We start from the raw sequence: 18,311 nt of genomic DNA, 5'->3' as shown, positions 1-18,311 counted from the left end.
TCTGAGTAACAAAATTGTTTGATTCCCTGGTATATTTGCCTCACCCTGTTTAAAATCCCTGGGGCTCCCAGCTTCTACTGCAGTCAGTGAATTAGGCAAACTGACTCAGTTGACGTAAGGATTACATCTGAGATACTTACAGTTCTCTTCTTGGAGAGATCTAAATTGATTTAAGGCAGGACCAGCTTAGTCCTCAAAGGAAACTCAGATCTTCTTAATGTAGCTCGATGCTTTTTTTGCTTAGTACCAAACTTTTTAAAACTCTGGTGTTTTAAGAATTTAAACTCAGAGATCATTGTGTACATTTTGAACACATTTAGCGCCATGTTTGACATTTCCTCGCCTACCGTAGTGTTTTCATGAACTTAGTCGCTACAACTATACATTATGCTCAATTAATATCAAGGGCTTTTGAAGTGGAACATGCTACATACAAGCAGCATGCTGAATTAAGATTAAGACGGCATTGCATCAGAGCATAGCAGGTGGATGCATTCAGAGATTCCTGGTCCCAGCAACTTTATTATTTATTATCTTATTTTCTCCTCAGAAATCTCCTTCACAAATCTGGATTTCATACATCTAAATCAAACACCAACCACTGCAAATTACTGGATTTCACATGTTGATCTGCCTAGGCTGCCACCCCAGAAACATACCCAAAACTTCCAGATTCACTGCCCCCAAAGATACATTATTTCATCCCTTCTGTGTATAACTAGAAGTGTGAACTGTGCAGAATCAACAGCTCTTCAGAGTATTGAATGTGGGTATTTCATACACCCCAGAGCATGAGATGCTGGTGGAGCTTGAAATGGACTCCCACACTTTGGTGGACTTCTAATAATAAAAATGAGGAGAAGGAGGAGGGGGAGGAAACATGGACTGGGAGATCAAGGATGTGAAAGGCTAGTGGCTGGGGATGGCTGCCTTTGGGTAGATACTGGGTGGGGGAGAGAGAAAACTGCATTTTGGGGGATTTGGGTGCAGTCCCAGAGACTCTGCTTTGCTGAGGACAGCAAGAATAATGGTAGATGGACTACATTATTGTTTAAAAGCATACCAGCACAAGTAGATAAAGAGATACCCCTGTGGCAGAAAGGTAAACAACGTTTCTGCGCGCTGTGGCACTCGTCCTGGTGTCCCGTTGCGCCAGAAGCAGTTTAGTCATGCTGGCCACATGACCCAGAAAGTTGTCTGCAGACAAACAACAGCTTCTTCGGCCTGAAAGCGGAGATGAGTGGCACACCCCATAGTCAAATTCAACTTGACTTAACCGTCCAGCCATTCTTTACCTTTGCCTTTACCTTTCTTGATATTATTATAAATATTTTGTAACTTTAGCATCTTGCATTATATTTTCTGTTGTACTTAAGGTAAAAGGTAAAGGACCCCTGACAGTTAAGTCTAGTTGTAAATGGCTCTGGGGTTGCAGCACTCACCTCACTTTACAGGCCGAGGGAGCCAGTGTTTGTCCGCTTCTGCAGACAGTTTTTCCGGGTCATGTGGCCAGCATGACTAAGCCGCTTCTGGTGAAACCAGAGCAGTGCACAGAAACACCATTTACCTTCCCGCCGGAGTAGTACCTATTTATCTACTTGCACTTTGAGGTGCTTTTGAAATGCTAGGTTGGCAGGAGCTGGGACTGAGCAACGGGAGTTAACCCCGTCGCGAGGATTCAAGCCGCCGACCTTCTGATCGGCAAGCCCTATGCTCAGTGGTTTAAACCTAAGCTATCTCCCAGGAGAACAACCATCTCTGATGCAACTGAAGTGCATAGATATCAGTGTGACTGTTATAGGAACTCATCCGGTAGTGCCATTATGTGAAAATAGGCACTCTGTCATATGCCTGCAAGAATTTTAGAACTATTTTTGAATAAATAAAAACTTTCTGAAAGGAACTTGAAAGGTTCTAGATGAAAGCACACAGATCTACATAAGTACATGAAAGGACAAGTGCAATCGCTTCCTCTCAGCGATGTTCTACCATCCAAGTCTGTTCCTTTTTTCCTTGACTAAAGAAATTGACCAAACTAGAAGCTGCTTCTGATCTGATCTGGTTAATTTCAACATCTTATTAACTGCCATGGGACATGGGGAAGAAACTGTAATGAGGACTTAGGATAGGAATCAACATACTTTCCCCTCATATGTCCTTTCATCTATAATTCTTGCAACCATCCTGTATCAGGGCTGGTACCTCTTAACAATACTATTATGGGGGTTGTAATTCACTTTACTCTTCAGAAGCAATCACATGTACATAGCCATACCCATTTCACAGGTTGCAGAAAGACTGCATGGTAGATCTCCAGACAGGAAGAAATTTGCATTAAGTACATGCATACTATCACAGGAAGGAGCATTTGTCCTTTTGGACATTTAACCAAACCAATCACAGCCTCTCCTTTTTAGTAGTTTGTAGTGGAATAGTTAAAAGTTACATTCAAACAAATGACTTGCCATGTGGCTCTTCCTCCACACATTTCTTTCAAGTGTTTGCCCATGTGACTTCAATATACAAATCATGGATAAATTATTTAGAAATTATTTACTGACTGGGAATAAGCAAGAGTTTAGCTTACTGGTATATCTTTTTAAGAAATGCATGCTATCTGAAATATTTAAATCTCCTATGTCTTTACTATAAAATTACTTTAATGTCGTAAAATTGTTTTATATTATTGTTATGTCTGCTTTGTATCTCAGTATTGTGTGTTTAATAATGGTTGTTATCCACCCTGAGGCTGTGAATAATGTATGTCATCTGAGTAAGTAAGTCATCATCCACTGCGAAGGTGCATTCTGAACTCTCGGCTGTGTAATTTCGCTTCATTTTGCTGTGTGTGTGGTGTGATCTGCAGAGGGGGGGAAATCTGAGTATAAATACAGGGAGATGTTTCTGTGAAATTTCTCCAGCAAATTCCATCTGACGCTTTAGGAGGGAGCCAAACATTGGAAAGTTACCGCTTTCAAAGTGTCCCCCAGATATCCAGTTTTTGGGTGCCTCCAGATATGGATAACTTAGTATAGACTATTATTGCTATATAGAAATTTGAAGGGCTAGAAAAAAGGTTTTTTAAAAAATGAGGGACCCATCCCATTCCACCTTTGATTTTTCCATTTCTCCCCTTCAACATCCATGGGTTTTTCTGGGGGTGGGGGGCTTCATATCTGTAGTTCTGTGTTAAACTGCAGGTGGAATAGCAATGGTGCTTCCAGCTTTTCATTAGTCCTATCACCTCTATATCAGTGGGCAGTGTTGCGCATAGACAGCCGTGCCTCAAGGTCTTCCAGCGTGGGAGGAGGCACACCACCTCACCCCTACGTCATAGCCAGCAGTGTCATTGGCATTGCATGGCAGCCCCAGCCAATCAGCTTGCAGAGTGGGTGTGGCCATGGGCCATTTAAACTTGACGCGGCTGGCTGACTCCCTCTTCCTGCCTTTTCGTCAGATCACCCCACCCACCCTCTTATCATGCTTTGCTCTGATATGACCTTGCTATAGCAGTTGTCGGTCGCCTGGTTGTTGGGCCGGGTAGGAATTTTTTCCACTTGGCAAATTGGCACTGTCCATTTGGTTTTCGCCTACCTAGTAGCAATCGTCACAACTTTTGTGCGGTTAGGCATTGGGTAAGCCTTTGTTTGGTTGGAGGGGAGGTTGTTGCACTGCCTGCCCCTCCTCAGTAAGGTATCCTGTTAAAGCAGCTGTTCTCAACCTGTGGGCCCCCTCTGTTGTTGGACTACAAATCCCATCATCCCTGAGCTGTGGCCTTGCTAGCTAGGGGTGATGGGAGTTGTAGTCCAACAACACCTGGGGACCCACAGGTTGAGAACCGCTGTGTTAAAGGGATCCAAGGTGTGAATACTGTCCAAAGCCTGGGCGTGGGCTAGGGCCAACAACCCCAACAGGGACCCTCGTGGTACCACTCTCTGACGTAAGTTATAGGGCACCCCCTTTCGGTGATTTACCCTTCCGTGGACTCTCTGCAGACGGGCAGGAGTCAAGATATAGCCTGGCTTCACCCCAATGTCTAAGCCAGGCTTCCTCAACCTCGGCCCTCCAGATCGTTTTAGCCTACAACTCCCATGATCCCTAGCTAGCAGGACCAGTGGTCAGGGATAATGGGAATTGTAGTCTCAAAACATCTGGAGGTCTGAGGTTGAGGAAGCCTGGCCTAAGCCAAACCGCTCACACTGTAACCAATAAAGTTGTGGCCTATTTGAACCCATAAACCAAATATTCCGTTTCAGTGTGACTTCTTGTTCTCCTGGAACTTTGTGGCTCAGGTGCCTCAGGGCGCAATTCAAATAATGTCATGCAGCCATTAGCAACCCCAAATGTTGTGGGCAGGGGCACAGTTTTCATTGGAACCATGATGTGGGACGGACAGGGTTAAATCCCCGACACACCTGCACTACAATTCTGAACATGATTCTTTCCCAACTGCAAAGGAGGGGCGGGGCAGCTATAAAGACAATGAGGTTCGGCAAGGAAAGAGTTAAACTGATAATAGCCCTGATTCCCAGAGATGGGAGGTGGACCATAAAAAAGGAAATTGTTAAAGCAATCTATAATGAACATAAGAAGTACTTCCTTTTGCATGTTCTGAATCTCCCAGTGTTCAGCTTCATCGGATGGTCATAATTTCAAGTATTATGAGAGAGAGAGAGAAATGGGAACTTATCCCTATGTGCTTTCCCCATGCGCAATCTTATACCCTTCTACCATGCCCCCTGCGCTGTTACTCACCTTTGTTCTAAACTAAAGTATGTTGCAGGAGCAACAACAGGAGATAGATATGATTACCTTCCTGCCCTATTTGTAGCCTTCCTTCAGGCATCTTCTTGTAGCATGTGAGATCTGGTTGTGGACAACACAATTCTGTGCTGGATGGGCCTCTAGTCTGATTCATCAGGACTCTTAGGTTCATTTCCAAATCTTGGTCCAGCAGACTCTGGGCTATGCACACCACTGCCATTTGGATCGCTGAAATTGTGGTTCACCTGGATACATTTTATATAATATTTTTATGGGCTCATGGACCAGAAAAAAAAAAATTGTTTTGCCAGTTTGTTCTGTTACTAGACCAAAATTAGCGTAATTTCAGCTTCTGCCAAGTTAATGAATAATGATGAACTGCTGAAAAATTGTTTGGGGATTATAAGAACTGGTCTTTGCAGATACAAACGGTCAAAATAAAAAATATTTTTTAAAGTTTATATTACGTCCTTCATTGCAACACATGGAAACTGGGGCAAGAGGCTACTACAAACGGAGCATGGCTAAAGTTTCTGTTAGGTTTGTTTGTCCATGAGTTTTCTACTTATGGAATTAAGCAACACTAATTTAGGCTAGAATCCCATGTGCAGTTACTTCCGTGTAGACATTAAGTGGTCAATACAACTCTCACAGACTTCTATAAAGTTCAAGGACACACGCAGACCACTAGGCCCTGCATGCCTCCAGAGCACTCCCTTAGATCTGTAAGAAGCACAGAGGGGTTATTGGCCAAAGTTGTTTTTCGGGAGTCAGCTACAGAGTTGTTGATCTTTTTTGGAAAACATTGCCAAAACTTCCTACAGCTCCCCATAGATCCCCTGTGCATCCTGCCCCGACCTTCCTTTTCTACTGCACGCAGGTCTGGGCTGGGGTGCAAAAATCACCTCAGAAATCTGTCTCCAATTATCTGTGTAAGGTTGTGAATTTAGACAAGAGCTGGGAGCTGAGCGGTAGGAGAACTGGCAAGGGTGGTATGAAGCTAGGCTGCTGTAGACTATGGAGTGCATGACATGTGTCCGTGTGGCGACATGCATGAAGTGAGATCAAACGCAGGAGAAGCTTCCCACCCTTCTCACACCACGTGGCACAAAGGCATGCATTTCCCCCCACCCCACCCCACCCTTCCTCCTCTCCTCACCCTCAGTATGGACACTTTGAGTACTTGGGTCCCATAAAATGTATTGGCCTGAATATAAGCCTTACTTCCCTCCCCAAATTCCGACCGTGAAAAGTTCAAGTGCGGCTTATATCCGCGACCTTACGGTATGCAGCCAGGAGCATGGGGCAAACAGCGCCAGGAGCACAGCAAAGGGGTGCCCGCCTTGTGCGTAGTCCTCCGTCCTCTCCCCCAAGGCCAGGAAGGGAGAGAGCAAGGAAAAGGAAAGGCCGCCGGCAACACAGCACAGCTTCCCACACACCCCCAGGTATGCAGCCAGGAACAGTGAAGAGGAATGGAGCGACTTACATTTGTTTCCCCCTCTCCAATTTTAAAGGTGTGGTTTATATTCAGGCCAATACGTTAATTTCTAATGTGGCTGTTGAGGTAAAGTGATGGGGGGGGGGTTGCCAATACAGCTCCTTGCCAAGACTGCAACAGACCCTAGGTATTCCTCTGAAGAAGAGCAACTGTCCCATGTCCCAGTTTACACAGTAGAAAGATTTGCAAAGGCAGAGCCACAAGGTCTCCTCTGTGGTGACTCCAACATCTGGAATGTGCTTCCCCTAAGTGTAGGCAGGAGGATCCTTAGGCTGGGGGGCCAGACCTCTAAAACCAGCCCTAAAACCATGACTCCCCTCATTGGCCCCAAATGAGGCCCTTGTTTTGTCTGAAACCTTAGTACCCTCACTAAACTGCACTTCTCAGAAAGCTATGACAGTATAAAGCTGAAATAGGCTCATGAGGTAGAAATACCCCCATAGAAAATAAGTAGTTCCTCTAGCCCAGCAGAATATCTCTGGCAATAGTCAATATCCTGTTTTCTGGGAGACAAGGCACCAACAAAGAATCCCATTCCTTGTTGGGTTCCACAAACTGTGCTAGGTCTCTTTGAAACCTAAATACTGTTAGCCATTACAGTGGTACCTCAGGTTAAGAACTTAATTCGTTCTGGAGGTCTGTTCTTAACCTGAAACTGTTCTTAACCTGAGGTACCACTTTAGCTAATGGGGCCTCCCGCTGCCACCATGTGATTTCTTTTCTCATCCTGAAGCAAAGTTCTTAACCCAGGGTACTATTTCTGGGTTAGTGGAGTCTGTAACCTGAAGCGTCTGTACCCTGAAGCGCCTGTAATCCGAGGTACCACTGTACGTAGCTTTCCTGAATGCTAATAAGTTACAAGAAGGGGTTGTATTCTGTTTGTGGTTCATTTGTAAATTATACACTTTCTATATTGTCTCTCTTCAAACCATACATTATTTTACTATGCCTGTATTATAACATCTCAGCTGCTGCCTTTCAAAGTTTTATCCTTTCTGAGACCGGATGCTTCATTATTTTCTAATATGAAGATATGAATCCCCTTTAGCACGGTTTGCCTTTTTGATAGTCCCATCTCTAGCTGTCTCGAGATCTCCTCCTTGAATGCTGGTTGCCAATTCTGGACGCAGTAAAGTGGAAGTACCATTGGGCTTTAATTCTTCTTAGCATGCGTCACTTTACATTTACCAACATTTAATTTCATCTGCCATTTCCTTGCCCTTTCTCTCAACACTGTGAGATCCTTCTGTAAATCCTCACAGCCTGCTTTAGACTTAACTGTGTTGAATAATTTAGCATCATTTGAAAATTTAGTCACTTCGCTTGTTCATTTTCCAGGTCATTAATGACTGTTCTGTATAGAGCAAGTATCACACAGATTTTGGGGCACCGTCTTAATCTCTATTTATTTTATTGCATTTATATCCCACCTTTTCTCCATGGAGCTCAAAGCGGTGTACAAAGTTCTCCCCCTCATTTCATCCTCATTTCATCCCTATTTAATCCCTACAACAACCCTGTGAGGTAGGTTAGACTGAGAGGCAGTGACTGGCCCACGGTCACCCAGTGAGCTTCACGGCTATTTGAGCCCTTGTCTCTCAGGCCTTAGTCTTAACTACTACACTTACCCTGACATCTCAAATCTTTGCAGTGAGAACTGGCCATTTGTGCCCCAGCTAGTTTATCTCTTTCAGCCAGTGTCTAATACAGAAAAGAATGCCACAACATCTACATTTTCATGACACGATTTTGTTATCAATACATTCTCTTTAAACCTGGAGGGATGATGGTGGGTTCTCTCTTGCTGGGGGTTTTTAAGCAGATGCTGAAGAACTATCGGTTGGAGATGCTCTGCTCTGGATCTCCTGCAGCCGGCAGGTTTTGGACGAGGTGACCTAGGAGGTCCTACCTGACACAATGATTCTGTTTGTAAAGTTAAAACCAGTCTTATAATATATTTTAGGTCACTAATAGCCAAATAGGGCAGCGTTTCGTGTCTGCAGTTCTAGCTGTCTTAGCCAGAAAGCAGCCACTGGCGGGGGCCTGTTTATATCTGGATCACACCACAGAGGAGGGATGTCAACAACTTCAGTGATGGGGATCCCACATTTTCAGAGGAGAGGGAAGGGAAGAGAAGTTCCATTGTGGAAGCAGAAGTCTGTCATGCGCAGAACAACACTGTTAGATGTAGCCCAGTGTTGAGAATAATTCCCCAGTAGAGAAAGAAGGCTTAGCAACCATAGGTTCAGGCTTGCCAGTGGCACAGCTATGTAAAGGGCAGAGGGAAATGACACACCACACCACACATAGACACAAAAACCAATTATTGTGGACTGAAGCTGGAGTTTACAGAAACCACTAGCTATGGCTGTGGTGACCTCATGCCAGTTAAAACAGGAGGTCAAGATGGATTGGTGGGTGCAGCTAGCTGGGAAAAACTGCTCAAGATTACTAGAAGTTTAAAATTCCGTATTACTGAAGAGAAGAAAATATTCATTATTATTTTTTGTCTTTACAGAACACTCTACTGAAACTTCGCTCATATTCTGCCTCTAGCTGGTGTGTGTGTGCGCGGTGTGTGAAGGCAAGGTAGCTTATAAATAAATATTTGAGGAGCTAGAGCTTCAATGGTTTTTCAGAAAGCTGGCTTTTTACCATATTTCATTGGGATATTTCTTGCGGATGGATGCTGTGTGCTGCCCAGAATTGCCAGCACTGAATATGCATTCTTTGACTGTTGCTTCGAGGGTTGTAAATGTTTTATTATTTTGGTTCTAATTTCCCCGCATACAACTTTATATGCTTGCGGTGGCCTGCATAATGTTTCTATGTCCACTGTTACCCTTTTTGAAAAGCTTCTCAGACTTCACAAATACTGGTCTATGTATATTAATGTATTTTTTACATCTGGTATAATACTTATCATCACCCCCTTTAAGGAGAGATGTGGCTTCCTATTATGCAGACACTGTTTCTCACTGTTCCTCCACACTCCAGTCAAAAGTGGCCACGTGCCTCTTTGAGTGTTACACTTAAAAATGATTGTTTCGATCCTTTTTGTCACCGTTTTCCAGTTCCCCAAAGGTGGACCCAGATGGCAACAATTCTCCTTTATTCCCTAGCCAGGCAAGCACACATGAATCACATACATACAATGTGGCCAATAATTTGCATTGCAGCGACCTCTGGTGGCCAAGAGTCCTTTCCACTCCTGGGCTCTGCCTGAAGTCACTCTTCTAGGTGCCAAATTAAATATTGTGTACATTTGTGTGTAATTTTCCCTAGTTCTTGCTGTGTTTTTTTTTTAAATAGAAAATACAAAATGCCATGGGAAGCTGCCACTTCCAGCACAAAGTGGTTAGGACGTTTAACCCGTTCTCCAATGGACAACCTGCTGCTCAAAATCTCTCCTCTTTCTGGCTGTTTTTCCTGTGTTTTCTAAAGTGGGTAGAAAAACAATTGGGTGGAACAGTTTTTTACAGAGAAAAAAAAATAGCAGGCAGGGAAAGGGCTAAGTATCCTCCTCCCCAGTGTCAACACAGGGAAAGGCTCAGTGCTAGAGCATCTGCTTTTCATGCAGAAAGTAAAAGATAAAAAGTAAGCCCTCTATGTTCAGTCCCCAGCATCTTCAGGTAGAAATGGAGGAGAATCCTGCATAAAATTCTGGAGATCTGCTTCTCATCTGTGTAGACAGTACTGAATGAGATGGACCTGTGGTCTGTCTCTGCAGCTCCTTATATTCCTAATTGCAGGCTCCAGTAATTGAGTTGTGTGTTGTTCTTAACAATAAAATTTTAAAGTCCAGGGAGAGTAACACATGAGTGCATGTAGCCAGTACCTTGGCCTGATGTCGCAGCAAATAATTGCCTGGTTAGCAACCACCATGGATTTCACAATGTGACTTGCGTGAGTCACTGTGAGCTGTGCCGATCTCCTTTGCTGGCATTTGTTGCTGCTTTTGTTTCTTTGCTACTTAGGCGATAAAGTAAGGTGGGGTAAATTTGACTGCATGCCGTCTTTGGACCAAAAGGTCCCCAAAGTAGCATACAAAATGTATGCCTAAAGTATGAAATATACCTACTGCATAGGGATCCAAGAGTAACCAAAAAAATCCCAACTGTATTTGAAAGACCAAAAAAATAGCATAGGCACCAGAATAACAAAATGAAACCCTTGTTATTAAAAGCCTGATCTTCACCATTTCTTTGGAGGAGAATGAGGGAGCCAGTCACAGCTCTAAAGGGAGGGAGTTTGGGGAAGATGTGTAGCTCAGTAGCAAAACATCTGCCTTGCATGCAGGAAACCCCAGGTTCAATCAACCCCAGGTAGTGCTGGGAGAGACCTGCCGGAAACCCTGGAGAGATGCTGCCAGTCAGTGTAGGCAGTACTGAGCTAGATGGCTCCACGGGTCTGACTCAGTGTAAGCAGCTTTCTGTGCCCCTATGTTCCAATGCCTGGGCCCCACAACACAGAAGGCCGTGGCTCACATGCTCAATGGCCCCACAGCAGACAATGATGGGATGCATAACAGGCATGTGCAAAAAGGTTCACAAGCCTTTCGACAACCCTGTGAGTCAAGTCCCTATAAATCCTCTAGGGACCCGCGTGGTTCTGTGGTCTAAAGCACTGAGCCTCTTGGGCTTGCTGATCAAAAGGTTGACGGTTCGAATCCCCAGGACAGAGTGAGCTCCCGTTGCTCTGTCCCAGCTCCTGCCAACCTAGCAATTTGAAAGCACACCAGTGCAAGTAGATAAATAGGTACCGCTGTGGCAGGAAGGTAAACGGTGTTTCCGTGTGCTCTGGCTTCCATCACATTGTTCCGTTGTGCCAGAAGCGGTTTAGTCATGCTGGCCACATGACCCGGAAAGCTGTCTGTGGACAAGTGCCAGCTTCCTCGGCCTGAAAGCAAGATGAGCGACGCAACCCCAGTCACCTATGACTGGACTTAACCATCCAGGGGTCCTTTACCTTACCTTTAAATCCTCTATGGCTGGGATGAGAGGATGGGGTGGGGGCCTCTGATGCAACACAAACACTACAAGTTCTTAAGCAAGGAGGAGATTCAAGTACACATCCTTTCCTATCCTATGCCCAACAATATTAAGTTTTGGTGTGTGGTTTATCCATTCTCTTACCCATTCCTGTCCCCTGAAAAGTGTGCTTTTACACGCCAGTAGGAGCTAGCAACCCTGGCTGACTGGTCACACATGCATCTTTCTCTCTTGGCAGTAAGAAACACAAAGCAAAAGAGTGCAAGGGCCATCTGAGCTCAAACACCTGGTGCAAATGTTTAATCTGTTTTGCAATATTTTTCACTGGGGGCAGTTAGCTCATTCAGCTAGTAGCCTTCATGCTGAATATTGAGAAATCAGCTAAAGAGAGCTATCCACACAGTACTTAATTCTAGATGGGGATGTCAGCGCTTCTGTCTATTCCCATTTCATATATTCCAGGCTCTGTAAACAGAAGCCAAAGCTGGAGCTGTGGCACAAATCATACCTATATAAATGAGCTTTTTGTGTAATGGTTCATGTCCCAGTTCAGTGTCCAGGAGTCTATCATGCTTAGCATTATTTATTTCATGTTGCTTGTGTTATTAAAAATGCTTCTGTCCCACATATTCACCCATGAGTCCCCAAGGCAGCTAAGGATATAAAACAAACACAGCAAGATTAAGCAACAGACAAGCAATCAAATAAACAGTAAGCAATCAAAGATGTGCTCTGGAAGCACAAATACTGAAGCAGTCTTCCGCAACTGTGTCACCAGATGTTTTTGATCTTTAGCTTTCATCATCCCCAATCATAGGTCATGCTGTAGTCCATGTTTAGCTGTAATCCAACAATGTCTAGGGACCAAAGTTTGGGGGAGGCTGTACAAATGCCACAATAACTGCAAGCAGAAACACTGAGCAGTAGTTAATCGCTAACGTAGCCCACAATGTATTTTTCATAGCAAGATGCTGGGCTCGCTCTCAGTGTGGCGTAGTGGACGTACACCAGGGAGACCCAGATTCAAATCCTCCCTGAGCCATGAAACTCACTTGCTGACCTTGGCCAGCCGCTGACTTTCAGCCCAACTCTCAGCCTAACCAACCTCACAGGGTTGTTCTGAGGATAAAATTAATAAGGGAGAACCATGCACTCTGCACTTTTAACACCTTGGAGGAAGGCAGGGTGTAAGTTTGGTAAATATATAAGTAAACTTTTCTTCCGGCTGTCGCCATCCTTCTTCCAATTCACCTTCCTTTTGAGCTGTTGGATGAGATGGGTCATAAAATTCATAAAGTTATCCCCACTGAGTGGATGCTGGTCAGTATTGAGATTGCAGCCCAATTATGCCTCACAGAAGAGTACAAATTAAAGAACCTATTTTTTAACCTCTTTTCTCATGTGGAATGGACACTGCAAGACACAATCCCAATACACAGCCCAAACTCAGTGGTGGTAGCAATCAGTGGGAGCTACTCAGCCTCCACATTAGAACAGGTGTTCATAGGTCCCATGTAACTGTGTACCTTACATATATGGAGTCTCACTACAGTAGAGTGAGTAGAAAACTGGGCCAGTATTGCATAATATGGCATTGACGTGGAGTTAATGAAAGTGTCCAAGGCATTTCACATGGATTTATTCAGTAATTCTCACATCAACTTTGCATAAGGTACCGGTAGGTCAGTATCATAGTCCCCATATTGCAGGGGAGGGGCTGATGAGGCTGATAGTGGCTTTCTGACATCTACCTTGTGACTCAGTTTTGATGTAGGAACGTATTGGTTCACATCCGGTTCTCTTTGCCATTGTGCCACAATACCTCTGCATGCAGGCCTTTAGGCGCGAGCCATCTGCGTAGCTTTCTGCAGCCTGCTATCCATCCGCTTGCTGTGGAATGAAAGAATGGCAGCTTAGAGAAGGAAGTGGCAATCTCCGACACCACCCTGGACCCCTTTAACTAATTGCTTCAGTTTTCATTGCAAGAGAAACAGGACAACAGCGAGCTCCCAGTGGAAGCTTATCAAAGTGACAAGGGCCCTTCCTGCTTCAAAAGCATAGTCACAAAGGAGTGAGGGCTGCTGGAGATGACAAGGCTGCAGAAAATGGGCTTCCAGGGGCGGTGAGGGCAACAGAATTCCTTAGAACGGGGCAGGGTGTTGTCTTCCAGATGTTGCCAGGCTACAGCTTCCATCATCCCTGGACATTGCTCAGGCTGGCTGGGACTGGTGAAAATCAAAATCCAACAATGTTTGGCCACAGACTTCCCCACCCTACCTTAGAGTAAGAAACACTGCATTGCAGGGAGAAGTGAGCTCTTGGGATAGTCAAATTTGAAGATTCCTGCTACAGACTTTCCCCCCTTTCGTTTTTCAGTTGTGCAAATTCCACCAAAACAGAGAGGCATCAACTCAAGGATTTTGATGGAAGGTTTCCAGTAACAGCAGAGCGCTGTTTCGTCATACTGTTACATCTGCTTTGGATGTAAGGGTCTCCCAATCAAAAATGAAAAGCAAGCGCTTTGGTATCCGCCACCAGAGTTGTCGTTTGTGGGGAGGTGTGTAAGCCATAAAGTATCATTCTAAGGGTTGGGGAAAAGAAAGCGTGCACAAAAACAAAACAAAACCCACCTTCGTTTTTTTCATGCATTTTAGTGCTTGCTTAGTGCTTGTGTAAGCCCAACCAATCCTGGACACACAGTTAAGATGAGGATATCACAGCACCACATAGCCAATCAGATTTGGCTGTGTGACAACATGGAGAGTAAACAAAGTCCTCTTGTTGCCCCATGACTGCCTGGTGGAGAGGAAATTGGTCAGTGTTCTTGCCCGGCCACCACTCCCTGGCTGCATTCAGAAGTCATGTCAAAGTAATGATTTGTCATTAAGAACCATGTATACCTGCTCCCTCCTCCTTCATGCATGTGGAGAGTTTATACGCTTCTGCTTCTTATTGACAGAAAACCATAGTTTGCCATGTCATCCAAATGTGGCAAATCATGGTTTGCACAAACCATACCTTGCAATCAAATCAGGAGTCCACACCACAGTTTGATCCTGGTTTGGGACCCTCATTTCCCCAATACTTAACATGTTTGCTTCTGGTAATGTGGGTAGGCTCAAAACCTACCTGGAAACTCTCCCTCCTGAAAGCACCACCCTGGTTCATAGCTTACCGGGTGCAGAAGGCAACACATTCTGAAAGATACCTTGAGCTTTGAGCAGCATCACTTTGTGGAATGTCAGTCACTACTGCAGTTATTTGAGATGGAGAACCTGGGGGTTGTGATAAACCTCTGGATTACAGGCACCTCCACCCATCCCCTTTCCCCTCTTCTTCTACCAGTTCTGCCAAAAGTTACAAGTACGAATGTGGTATCGAGATTGTCAGCACGGTGGGGAGCCTGATTGATTTTGCTTGGCTGAGCATGTTAAGAATTGGATTTTTCAGCATTTCTATGCCATTGGGAGGGCGAGGAAAGGTTTGCTTTTGTTTTGTGAGGATTGTGTGATTTCGGTACACTTTCGGAACTGAGAGCTCTTTTAAAAAGAAGGAAACTGAATATGGCAGTTGTCGATTTGTGATGGATAGGAGCGTGATTACTGGGGTTTCTGCTCTGAGCTTATTGCACTATAGTTCAATGCACTGCTGGCTAATTACACTTGCTGGAGATGTGTTAATGATACACCTGTCACTATCACTGTGTGACAACCCAAAGGCAAGGAGCTGCCTGATGAGTAATCCCAGCATTGACCTGGGTATATTATCTTGTGCTTCATTTTTTTGTCAAGCTGTATTTCCAGAATCTCGAGATTCATACACAAGACGAGGCCTATGACACCACAGATGGGAGGGGCAGCAGCTGTTCCCCCACCCACCCAGCATTCATATATATATTTGTGCATGATGCTTGCAAAACATTTTTATTCGGGGCTGCTCCGCACGTGGATGGATATTACTTCCATGTAGGAAAGTTGTATGCACATTACCACTTGCGGCAAATAGACACATGCTGAGTAACTGCGAGTGGCAGCAGGGTTCCATCATGTGTGTGATGGATTCAGCCCATTAGGTTTGACCTAAGGGACTATGGGCAAACAGAAAGTAGTTGCTCATCCTCTACTGCAGTCTTTCATCTGAGCTTCCACAAGTCTTTTTGAGCAGTATTATGAAGATAGGGTCCATGGCAGTTCTCATGTGTGAGAAAAGCGGGACTAAATCTAAAGCAATGCAATACTCAATTTAAGGTGAGCCTTTCTGTGAGTAGGTACCAACTGCATGCTGGAGTATTCCTAAATCCTTCTCTGTAGTGTTTTTTTTGGGGGAAATGAGACTAGTTTTCTACCTCTAATAGAGAAAGTGAATCTACTGTATGTGTCCATTAACATTTGTTTAATGGAGCAGAGCCAATTTAGCTAGGCTGATCGACTATCATAGATGCAGAGGATCATCAGACATATGAATCTGTCATATGGTTTCTCTCCATGGAATATTTTTGTGGCTCTTGGCCAATTACAGAAAGACGTGTTTTGTTTTTAAAGGTAGGAGGTGTTTCTGATCAGGGAAAAAAATAATAACACGACTCTCTTAGCAACTACCCACATTAATATTTGCTATATGGATTCCACACTGTATAACCACAAGATATTAGTTTCGTAATAATTGTTCAGGTTCTGTACCGTTTTAAACTACAGAATTTATTTTTATGAACTGGCATTTTTGCCAGTACTGGGCTACAGGATGGTCACTGACACATATTCCACTATCAGCATATGGAATATGCAGCATGGATTGCAAAAGTCTAAAATGCATTCCTGTCGAATATCTTTTGAAATGGGTTATGTGCGTTATTATGAGCTATTGTGTTTTTATGAGGCTCATATATAGAATAATTGCAAACTTTACAACCTTTAGAAGACATCTGAAGTCAGCCATGTATTAGGAAATTTTTAATGTTCAATGTTTTATTGTTTTTGTATATGCTTGAAGCCACCCAGAGTGGCTGGGGGGCAACCCAGTCAGATGGGTGGTGTACAATTATTATTATTATTATTATTATTATTATTATTATTATTCCTGTGAGAAAAAGCCATATATTTTCCTTAGCTATATATGCATATCTAGCTCAATTGCATATCATTACATAAACTTTGGCATATATGGAGCCAGTAATAATTAGAATAATAATAGTAATTCTTTTATTTTTATTTTTATTAGATTTGCATAATGCCCTATACCCGTAGATCTCAGGGCAGTTTACATCATACAATTACAATATAAGAACACAAAATACATAATAAAAATAAGAACAGAAACAGAGCAATAATCTGCCCTTCCACAATACATTTAAAGGGGCATCGTTTTAGTGTTTCACTAATCAGTTGGGGCAGCCACACACAAAATAAGTGGAGGACAAGATGGCTGGATTTTAATTGGCAGAAAAGATGATGCAGGTGAAAAGGTGAAAATCCTTCCGCATTGCGGCCGTGTTCCAAAGAGGGACTTCCCACCACTGCTTTCAACTAAAAAACAAACAAACAGGATATCCCATTCACAGAACTCCAATGCCATATCAAGTCTGGCTCTAACACAGCCAGAAAAAGTGTTTGAAATGACTGGCTATAAATGAATGAACAAACAGCAGCTCATAGTGGATATTGCAACTGCACCCGAGTGACTGAATTCCCCTATTCTGACCTAAGTAGGTGATAGTTCCTTGATTGTGGCTTCCCCATCGACTTGGTTATAATGAGAGTGAAATGCACGACTGCTCTGTGGTGCAGTGGCTGGTAGACCTTCAAATATCCCTGATCACTATGCCTGAAACTACCTGAATCCAAGGGTGATGACCTAAAGCTTTTTATTCTCTTATATTTCAGCACCAAACTTGGCAATGCCGTTTGGATGCGTTACCCTGGGCGATAAGAAGGATTATAACCAGCCATCTGAGGTGACTGACAGATATGACCTAGGGCAGGTCATCAAAACGTAAGTCTTTTCTCCTCCTTGCTTTCAAAGCTCCTTCCAACTCTATGCATCCTATATGTTGGGTGTAGTGAAGGGTTAACCTTCTGTGTCTCGAGCCCTATTACTATACAAATGGCATTGGTTGCCAGTGGGGTACTTGTCATGTGAAAGGGTAGTTTCCGTTGCAATGACGCCATTTGTCAACTGCAGTCAACAGACAAGCTGAGACTTAGGTCTGTCCCTCTGTCACTAAGAGCCATCCAGGTCCACGGGAGTGGTAAAGCTTGAATGAACCACAATGTAAGATATACAATACCATATCCATATTGCCTAAATAATTTGTCTGTTTAGGCCATGGCCCTGAACAGCAGCAATTCACTGGCATTTTGGAGCTTAAGTGAACATGGAAACTGAAGGGGTTCTTTTTTCTTAATAGAATTCAACAAACAGGTATCTAAACTGCTGCTTATTGCAGACGTAGGATTGCTGACCAAGGCAGCTCCCCACATCACGTTCTCCCCTCTCTCCTTCCCCACATCTTTGTTGCTGGCAGGGAATAGGAAAACACACAATTTGAGCTTGCACTACACATTAAGTGCAGCTAAACAATATGGGGAGAGAGGGCTATTTTCAGTGGCCACCCATGTCTCCTGTAATGGGTCACTTAGTGCACACAGTAATAGTAATTTTCCGTACTTAGACAGCACATAGTTCTGCTGGTTAGGCTTTGTGGATTAAGCCAATAACCACCCATTGCAGACCAGGAGGTGAGGACTCATGTTGAAAAGGCAGTGGCTTGCCCAAAATGGCATACGGGCTGCTCACACAATCCCACATGCATACAACAAATGTGTTTAGGAGGGAGTGGAATCATAGTGGCAAGCTCTAGTCACATATTTTTGTACATTTTTGAAGTACCTATGGATGCAGACGCATACACAGAAGTTGAGACTGTGTTTATCCCCTGCCACTTGTACAAATCTCTACATGTACAGTTTATAAATTTATACACATGTGGGCAAATGTATGTGCATATGGTAGGGGCAGAGCTTGTTGATTGAATCCTGCTCCTTTTTATGTGCACGCATTAT

At 43.9% G+C, this 18,311-nt stretch overlaps 1 protein-coding gene and 1 long non-coding RNA gene across 3 annotated transcripts in view; one reads left to right on the top strand and one right to left on the bottom strand.

Moving 5' to 3' along the window:
* Positions 1–18,311, top strand: part of CAMKV (CaM kinase like vesicle associated) — a 64,153-nt gene that overhangs the window by 29,219 nt on the left and 16,623 nt on the right. For both annotated transcript variants that reach the window (XM_080996464.1, XM_080996463.1), the window contains exon 2: positions 17,133–17,241. In XM_080996464.1, coding sequence (XP_080852590.1) covers positions 17,147–17,241 — 95 coding nt within the window. In that variant the 5' untranslated portion in view covers positions 17,133–17,146. The remainder of the gene's footprint in view (positions 1–17,132; positions 17,242–18,311) is intronic.
* On the bottom strand, positions 12,875–14,046 carry LOC308472299. The gene is made up of 2 exons (XR_013983415.1): positions 13,884–14,046; positions 12,875–13,143 (listed from the first exon to the last, which is right to left on the bottom strand). It is a non-coding gene; the product is annotated as an uncharacterized lncRNA (long non-coding RNA).

Source organism: Podarcis pityusensis (genome assembly GCF_964106645.2).
Source record: "Podarcis pityusensis genome assembly, chromosome: 2".
NCBI lineage: Eukaryota > Metazoa > Chordata > Lepidosauria > Squamata > Lacertidae > Podarcis > Podarcis pityusensis.
This window is presented reverse-complemented; position numbering and strand designations above follow the sequence as displayed.